The following is a 9636-nucleotide window of genomic DNA, read 5'->3' as shown; positions in this document are numbered from 1 at the left end:
TTTTCTGACATTTTCTGATTCTCAGCGTTATAATGAAATGAAAATAAAGAATTAAAAACTTAGCTTAATGAATAAAATAACTCATAAAAATAAACTTTGAGCATAATGAAAAATGACTCATTTTTCAGGGAGGTGTGTGTGTGAGAGAGAGAGAGAGAGAGAGAGAGAGTGAGAGAGCCCCCTTGCTCCTATAGTCTGAGCATGTGTCTGTGTGTGTGTGAGTGTCAGCATGAAAAAAAAAAAACAAGTGAACGTGACGTGACATACAGCCAAGTATCGTGACCCATACTCAGAAGCTCTAAGTTTATTCATTAAGCTAAGATTTTAATTCTTTATTTTCATTATAATGATTTGAATACAACCATCTGTGTGTGTGTGTGTGCTCTCATTTCACTGAGGAGGTGAAACTCTCTCAACATGAATTTTCTCTCATAAAATTGATATTATTTTACTTATTTTTCGAATTGTCCTTAAAACAATATCTCTTTCTCACAGCCGTGTAGGATGACCAAAACCTCTGCGCGAGCGTGACACCAGATAAGAGCACATGTGGACCCTACAGTCCGATTTAAACAGATGTTGCGTCACATACCGGAGGTCCGGCATCTGTATTACAAACAGGTGACCGTAACAAACAGACGACATAACCACTATCTTATTTCATGATATATCGCAAACGGATGTCATAGCGCAGTGTCTGCGACTTAAACCACCAGGCGTCTTATAGTTTACCTCAGTCAACATATTGACCAGGGTAAAATCTTAAAAGAGATCCCCTCTCAGTCTGCCTGTGTGTGTGTGAGTGTGTGTGTGTGCAGTGTTCGTGTGTGCATGCGTATGTGTGTGTATGCATGTTTGTCTGTGCTTGTGTGTGTGCGTGTGTATGCGTGTGTTTCTGTGTGTGTGTGTGTGTGTTTGTTTGTGCGAGCATGAGTGTGTGTGCTCTTCCGCTCCCTCGACTGCCTCCCATTTTCACTCTGTGAGGTAGACATGTAAAAAAGCTCTCTGTACTCTTGAGATTTAAAAATTTAGCTTCAGCTATTTGCAAACATTTATTCCACGCACCGCTGCAATTGTGTAAAGATGTCATTTGTCAACCTCCCTGAAAATTTTTCATTATGCTCAGTTTTTTTTTTTTTTTATTGATTTATTTATTAAGTTTTTAATTCTTTATTTTCATTTCATTATAACACTGAGAATCAGAAAACAGCCAGAATATGTCTCTCTTTGTGTGTGTGAGAGTGTTACTTTTATTTAATTGTATTTTTAAATTTATTTTCTCTCATTTATTGTCTCCTTTTTTACTTTGGTGGTGTAATTATATTCTGTATTTTACATATAGAGATATATATAGTTATATATTTATATATAATGCTTTGACAATACTGTAACACACATATCATGCCAATAAAGCACCTTGAACTTGAATTTGAGAGAAATATATACACAATATGCTTTGATCTCTTAAAATTGTTTATTCTTTTACTTATTTTGCATATTGTCCTTAAACCATTCTCTCTTTCTCACATCCATGTAGACAGACCAAAACCCCTGTGATGGACGGTGTGCCACCCGATTCCACGCACATGTGGTCCACAGATGTCCGGACGATTTCATTCAAAAACATACTTGAAATCTTCAGTTTTGAACTTTGACACTGCCAGTTTAAACAAAACTCACGTTTCTCTTATTTCATGCCGGAGGTCACATAATCCAGATAAATTACAAAACAGATGGCACAGCACATCTGGCAGACCTGCAAAAACATACTCACATTTACATCAAAATACACCGGTAAGATTTCAAACTCTAAACCAAAAAAAAATCTAGTGACGCCTCTGTCCACGCGCAGTATTTTTTTTGTGTGCTTGTTTTGTTTTGCATTTAAATAATTTCTGCGTTTTATTTCTCTCCTAGTAGCCTATAGTTTATAGTTTCAGTTCGAAGGCTGTGTGTGCGGCTGACAGAGACGCGCTGTTTAATGTGTTCGAGATGTGCTGTTTTCCTTAATGCATAAATTACAATTCATAGGTATATTCTCCATCTGTAAAAGTAAAAAAAAAGCCATGGAAATATTTCCATTTTGCTGTCAGAAGTGCATGAGTTTTGCTTTGCGATTCTCCGCTAAACTCCAGAGAACGAGCGCCGCCGCACACATGCGCACCAAACAGACAGAGCTCAATGAAATACGAGCGCATTAACTCTGACTTTTGCTGAAATATTTGTAGTTGCACAATAAATGTGACATGTCGAATTTTAAACCTACAAGTAAGTGTATTTGTATGACAGCACTAACTGTAAAGTTTAACGGGGTAAACAAAAAAGCCTTTTTACTCAATTAGTATGTGCTTTTTATTATTTTCATTTTTAGTTTAGTAACTTCTACTTTAAAAGGATTATTACTGTTTTTAGATTGCAATGTTGCACTGTTAGAATGTAATGTGATTTTAACCCTTTTTTGCACATAATATATGCCTACATGCTTAAATTCACTTTATTTGTTTAATCCAAAAACAAAATAACGAAAAAAATATACCACATAACACAAAAAATCAAAAAAAAAAAAAAAAAATAATAATTTCTCATAACACCAACAATACAAGAATCCTCCAGTATTTTTTTTTCTTTTTTTAAATAACAAAAAAAAAAACTAAACAGCAAAAATTAACTAAACAGTTACGGTAAACTGTTACAGTAATAAACAGTAAACTGTTTACCCCCACTCCCCATACCCTCAAAAAAAATTGCCAGGTCACCATCTGGAGATCATTAAAAGGTCATGAGGTTAATCCCTAAGGGAGGGGTTAAAGGTCAAAGTCATCAATCAAAACATTTGACATAATGTCCAGACCTAGTTACTACTCTGGTGAGTGACAAAAAGGACATGAAAGTAACATAAACTGACTATAAAAATAGCCCAGAAGACTCATGTGGAGCACCCTCGGGCTGATATGTAGCAGTAGATGCTGTAGGTGAGTTTACCTGGCTTCTGATCTGGTTACTGTGTATTCAAACCACAGGATGTTGGGAATGAGACTTGTATCTCTCACCAGAAAAAACTCTGAGATTGGCCTGAGACGAGAAAGAGAAACACAGATCATTAAAATAGAGCTGTGTGTGTGTAAGTGACTTTGTAAATGAACATCTGTGCATGTGCTTGCTTCATTACCAGGCTGCTATCTTGGGAAAGAGTGGCGTTAGCAACTCTTGGGTGATAAAAAACCAAACCACTCCCATCACCATCCCGGCCACGCCCCCATAAATCACCTGACTCCAGGTGTGGTACAAGAGGTAGACTCTGAGGACAAACATGAGCAATGCATCAGAAATACAGTAAGACTGAACTAATCACAAACACATTAAGAAAAAACCACATTACTTAAAGAAATAAAAACACTCATTACCTGCTGTATGAAATGGACAGAGCCACTGCCAGAAGAATGATGGACAGTATATGCCGCCATAACAGTTCAACACACCTGGCATTGTTTGTCTGATGCATTCTGGAGAAAAAGACAAAAATCAAATATATATTATATATTCCATTCATCAAAGAATCCTGAATCAGTTTCCACAAAAATATTGGGCAGCTCAACTGTTTTCAACACTAATAATAATCACAAATGTTTCTTGAACAGCAAAGCAGTATATTAGAATGATTTCTGAAGATCATGTGACACTGAAGACTGGAGTAATGATAATAATGTAAAGAAACTGGAGTAATGATGCTGAAAATACAGCTTTGATAACAGAAATAAATTACATTTTACAATATACTCCCATAGAAAACAGTTATATATATTTTTTTTAAAATAATTTTGCTGTTTTTACTTTATTTTTGATCAAATAAATACAGCCTTGAGACTTCTTTCTGATCCCAAACTTTTGAATGGCAATGTATTAATATATTAATGTAAATAAAGTTATGTTTTTCAAGTGGCTTTTCCAAGTACACAGTATTAAAACACAACTACGAGCAGCGAGAAGTTCTCCTTTTCTTGTCAATTCTGTTCTTTTAAACTTTAGTACAATGTTACAAATGAAAAAGAGAAAGTCTTACCTTAAATAAAGAAAAAGAAAAAAGTATACAACAAAAAACCAGATGAACTGAGAGTGACTGGAAGGCATCCCGTACTCTGTCGTGACTGAGCTGTGACCTCCTGTTCATGAGACACGACACACAATTCAGTGAGTTCACAAAATATCAGAGATGCGCACAGCGCTGTCAACTAGTCAGGTACTAGTTATGAACTAACTTGTGAAGTTATAAAGGGTTAGAGTCAACCATCCCAACAAACTAAGATCTGCTTTTTTAGTGAGATGCAAATCAGAACAGCTACAAGAAACTCAGTCACGGTCCAGCGTTATTATCATTAAGTAAAAGTTAACACATTAAATAATTCCATTAAATATATATACTTTGAAAAATCATTTTTTATAACTAAGTTGAATATTTTTTTGAAACATGTTTAAATAGTAAAAAAAAAAAAAAAAAAAAAAAAATTTTTTTATATATATTATATACAGTACAGACCAAAAGTTTGGAAAACATTACTATTTTTGATGTTTTTGAAGAAGTTTTCTTCTGCTCATCAAAGCCTGCATTTATTTTGATCAAAAATACAGAAAAAACATGGTAATATTGTGATATATTATTACAACTTAAAATAATTGTTTTTAAATGTATTATACTTTAAATTATCATTTATTTCTGTGAATGCAAAGCTGAATTTTTAGGATCATTATCACATGATCCTTTAGAAATCATTCTAAATATGATGATTCATTATCAAAGTTGGAAACAGTTCTGCTGCTTAATATTTTTTCAGAACATGTGATACTTTTTTAGGATACTTTGATGAATAAAAAGAAAAAAAAAAAAAGAAAAAAAAAAGAAGTTTTTTTAAAAGATGTTTTTAAAATATAAATATTTTGTAATAACAATATACACTACTGGTCAGTAATTTGGGGTCAGTAATTTTTTTTTCTTTCTTTTTTTTTAAATAAAATCAATACTTTTATTCAGCAAGGATGTGTTTAAATTGATAAAAAGTGATAGGAAAGAAAATATATTATTAGAATATATATTATTAGAATTTTTTATTTTTTATTTTGAATAAATGCAGTTCTTTTTAACCTTTTATTCATCAAATATATTAGACAGCAGAACTGTTTCCAACACTCATAATAAATCAGAATATTAGAATGATTTCTAAATGATCATGTGATAGACTGGATGTTACATGTGACACTGAAGGCTGGAGTAATGATGCTGAAAATTCAGCTTTGCATCACAGGAATAAATTATTTTTTAAAAGTATATTCAAATAGAAAACTATTATTTTAAGTTGTAATAATATTTCACAATATTACTGTTTTTTTCTGTATTTTTGATCAAATAAATGCAGGCTTGATGAGCAGAAGAAACTTCTTTCAAAAAACATTAAAAATAGTAATGTTTTCCAAACTTTTGACCTGTACTGTGTGTATATATATATATATATATATATATATATATATATATATATATATATATATATATATATATATATATATAAATAACTTTTTTTTTACACTATTTAGACATGTTGTAAATAAATATTCAACTTAGTTATAAAAAATGATTTTTCAAAGTCTGATTATTCAAGTGAAATTTACTATACACACACATTTAAGTTTTTCTACTACAAAATTACATATTTAAATCAAAGTATTACTAGTCATTTACTTGCAACTGTTTTCACATCATATGTAGTTGCAAAGGCAGCATTTTTATTTTTGTTTAGTTCAACTTGAAGTACTAAAGCATATCTACAACTAAATAAAGTAATAAATAAAATCTTATAAAAACTCTAAACCTTTAAAATTCAAGTAAAAACAGAACAAATAAAAATAAAAATTTCATACAAAATATTGGCAAGAAATATAATAGTATATAAATGATCCTAAAATAGCACCGTTGCAGTCACAACTGTAACCTAGATCATAACCTAGATTGTATTAATGTCTCTGAGCTAAATTAATAAAGTGTTTGAATGTGTCCTCTGAATTGAAGCAAGCGTGTACTGAGTGTGTTATATTCTTGTGTCTTCCGTTAGTTGTTTTTAACAGATTGCAGGTGCTTTTTGTAATCAGACTCCCAAGATATGAACCGCATGCAGCTGATCTCACTAAACCTCACTGAATGGCGCTGCAGCATAAAGCTTAACAATCTGTGCTGGTATCTTGACAGGTTGCAGGTCAAGCCCCAGGGTTAGCTCATGAACTACCCATTGTGTTTTTGAGCACGGTCTTGTATTGCCAGTATTGTGTCTATTGGCTTAAAGTCTGGTCCAGTTTTGCAGACTGTTCTGGCCAAGAACCGCCTACTCAAACCGACGTGTGAATCAATTAAGCACAGTTTGTTTTGTTTCTACATGCGTTTTGTGGCGGGAAAAAAACTCAGACACAGCGGTCTACATAAACTCTGATTCTCTTATAATGGTGTATTTGTTTAAACTAACGACACGCCAAAGTCGTTACTTACCTCCACACGGCCGAGGCTCCTGTAGAATGTGTTTGAGCAGCCAGTTTATGACCAACCCCCAAAAAAAACACCACAAAAAAAAAAAAATTAAACACAAAATGACCACATGGGATGAAAAGCGTGATGAGAACAAGGTAGTATGCGCTTTGGGATTTGACCCTAAACCCTGCTGGTTTGTGACGTCACGTGACTCACCGTATGTAGCTCTCGCTTAAAGACGATCAGAGTGACGAATCCGACGAGGATCGCGATGGGCAACAGGCTCATGCAGGCCAATACCTGCCCCGTCAGATCACCTGGACAAACAAACAGCGTAAGATTCAGCTATTTAGAGTCCTTCTTCTTTGCACACAGAGCCTGTCAAAACAAACAGCTACTCTGCAGCATGCAACTGACTCATTAAACCAAACCTCAGACATATTCACACAAACTTGGATTAAAATGTTTATTTCTGAGATTGCATGACAAATGGATACCATGAATTAAATAGTGCATTCACACCATGTCATAATTACTTTAATTACTAACAACCTGAGACATTCGACTTCCTTAAACTCTGAATTATGCATTAAAATAGTGGAAGCACTATTAAAGCTGGCATGAAAAATTCCCCCCATCTATTTTATAAATGGATGTTATTTATCCATGCATATGTAGTCCTATCTTTTTTTTTTTTAACATTATAATGTTTAATTAAAATCTGATTGGTGAAAACGATGTAAGCAGGACTTATCCAATCATTTCGTCTGCTTAAACTCCTCCCCCACAAGTCCACTATCATCTGCATCCATTTTTCTCGGCCACGCCCACATCTCAGCATCCAATCAACAAACAATGCATGGAAATAAATGCCTACATTTTTTTCTATTTTGATAATCTGTTACACTCGGATGTTATCTGTCACTACTTCTGTTTTTATCACAACTTAAAAGCCAAAATGTGTAATTTGAGTAATCAGTAGAAAAAACACAATACAAAAAGTAAAAATCATTACACAAATGTCTTAATAAATGTATAGTTTATGTAGAAAGACATAAGATTATTATTGTTATTATTTCTGTGCTCTGTTGTTATTTTCAAATATTATGAAAAAAAACCCCTGTTTAATTATATTTTACAGCGGTCAGATGGTACAAGTCGGAAAATTGCTTGGAAAAGTTGTGATTACAAGTTCTACAAGAACACGAATGCTTTTTACAAATATCATAATTGCGATATTTTTTGTTGTGAATGTAAGCACACAGCAAACAGGTCATGTGACAATAAAAGAATCATATTATGGAACTACGTTGTTTTTCACCTCAACTTTTTAATAATAAAGCAAGATAAAAATCCAGAATACGATAATAAATAAAATAAAATAAAATGTTCACTGTTTTTCTGATCAAATAAATTCAGATAAATAAAAAATTTGACTTCTTTATAAAAAAAAAAAAAAAATTTAAAATCTTGCTGATCCAAAATTGTTAAAAGGCATTAAAAAAAAAAAAAAAATTATATATATATATAAAATAATAAAAATAATAATAATAATAATAATAATAATAATATTATATATATATATATATATATATATATATATATATATATATATATATATATATATATAAAAGTTTTACATTTTTGTAGTGATGTTTTACATACTAAAAACACACTTGAGAGCAGTGAGTAGTTTTCAGGGAATTTAAAGTGGTATAAATAAAATGAGAAAAAAAAAATTCCTTAAACAGAGGAAAAAGCATAATAACTAAACACACACAAAAAATTAGGTCCTCCTGTAAATTGCAAATCAGCATCAATTCAAATCATGAGTAAATGGACAATGATCAGAGAAAGTGCATGAATTAGTAATGCTCTACACTAAAGATTAGTCCATGCATGGCAGAGAATTCCAGAAGAACTGTCTCGGATTGTATTTAAAACCTTCCCCTGAGCATAAAGCACCAAAAGTGGGCCGTTTCACAACCAACACAGAACCGTTTCTCACATATGCACATATAAAGCTTGATTGCATGTCAAGCCAACATTGCATTTGCCAAACTGCACATATACAGGCTTGCTTTATCTCGTGCATACATTATGCATGCATGTTTTACCATCTAATGCACGACAATTTAATATGCAGACATATCTAACTATGTGACAGTAGTTTAAACACGGAAGATGATCTTGGTTTTCTTCACACCCCGTAAGCGGTTCTGTGTTTGCCATTAGCGCAGTATATTTTAGACTGGCTTTGACATGTTCCAGGGTTTTGGGGTCAGTTTATATACTCCCAGATCCAGGGAGACCCTCACGAGCGACAGGACCCAGAAAGGGTGTGATGCAACCGGGATTGAACTGGATTAACCCTCAGAGCCACGAGTCTTGCTAGAAACTTACACGAGCAGTTGGGTCGCATGTGCTTGTATTGCATGTGCTCATGAGACTATCGATTCAACCTTCTATTAGATTAATGTTTTAACAATAAACCGTGAATATTCTGAGAAACTGTGTAAGGGTACTAGGGAGCGAACACCATCGCGCATGCGCACTACACAAGCGCACTATTTGGCAGCAGGCGTTCCGTTCCTTGCGGAACGAAGCGCACTATTTGGCAACCCAGCCCTGGCCGTGTCCATTCAGTTGCGCGATGTTCCACAGACGCCGCGGCGCGAATAAACTGTCGTGTGATGATACGAACGGCTTTGCGGGGAAAACAACGATTTAAAAATGCTCTTACCCGCCGGGTACTCTACGTGGGTTAAGGATATCGACCGCCATCGAGGTGGTGCCGAGCACTGCTCTTCCGACGCCATCTTACCCGGACACCGGGCATCGGTCGTCGTCCAATCAGAATGAAACGCCCCGACGATTTCGACCAATCAGATTGAAACGCCCCGACGCGTTCGACCAATGAGATTCGCCAGACGCTGCTTTGACGCGCAGCCATTCACCAAGCGCGTTCTCAAAGGAAAAAAATCTGCACGGGAACAGCCGGCCAATCAGAGGCGTGTGTTTAAGGGGATGGACCAATCAGAGGACGTTTGTCTGGACATATGAAAATTTGATTTATTCAAATAAAAGAAGAAAAATTAAGTGAATGGGGAGATCCACTTCAATTGAATTGA

At 34.1% G+C, this 9636-nt stretch overlaps 1 protein-coding gene across 1 annotated transcript in view; it reads right to left on the bottom strand.

Moving 5' to 3' along the window:
- dolpp1 (dolichyldiphosphatase 1) overlaps positions 1-9403 on the bottom strand; it is a 13852-nt gene extending 4449 nt beyond the window's left edge. Inside the window, exons 1-7 of the mRNA XM_042747988.1 lie at positions 9249-9403; positions 6718-6822; positions 6527-6595; positions 4061-4160; positions 3405-3503; positions 3170-3298; positions 2983-3072 (exon numbers count right to left, since the gene is read on the bottom strand). Of these exons, the coding sequence (XP_042603922.1) occupies positions 2983-3072; positions 3170-3298; positions 3405-3503; positions 4061-4160; positions 6527-6595; positions 6718-6822; positions 9249-9324 (668 nt within the window). The 5' untranslated portion in view covers positions 9325-9403. The remainder of the gene's footprint in view (positions 1-2982; positions 3073-3169; positions 3299-3404; positions 3504-4060; positions 4161-6526; positions 6596-6717; positions 6823-9248) is intronic.
- Positions 9404-9636: the final 233 nt, after the last annotated feature.

The sequence above is a fragment of the Cyprinus carpio genome, chromosome B21 (assembly GCF_018340385.1).
Source record: "Cyprinus carpio isolate SPL01 chromosome B21, ASM1834038v1, whole genome shotgun sequence".
NCBI lineage: Eukaryota > Metazoa > Chordata > Actinopteri > Cypriniformes > Cyprinidae > Cyprinus > Cyprinus carpio.
Note: the sequence above shows the minus strand (reverse complement) of the source record. Positions and strands in the feature narration are given on the sequence as shown.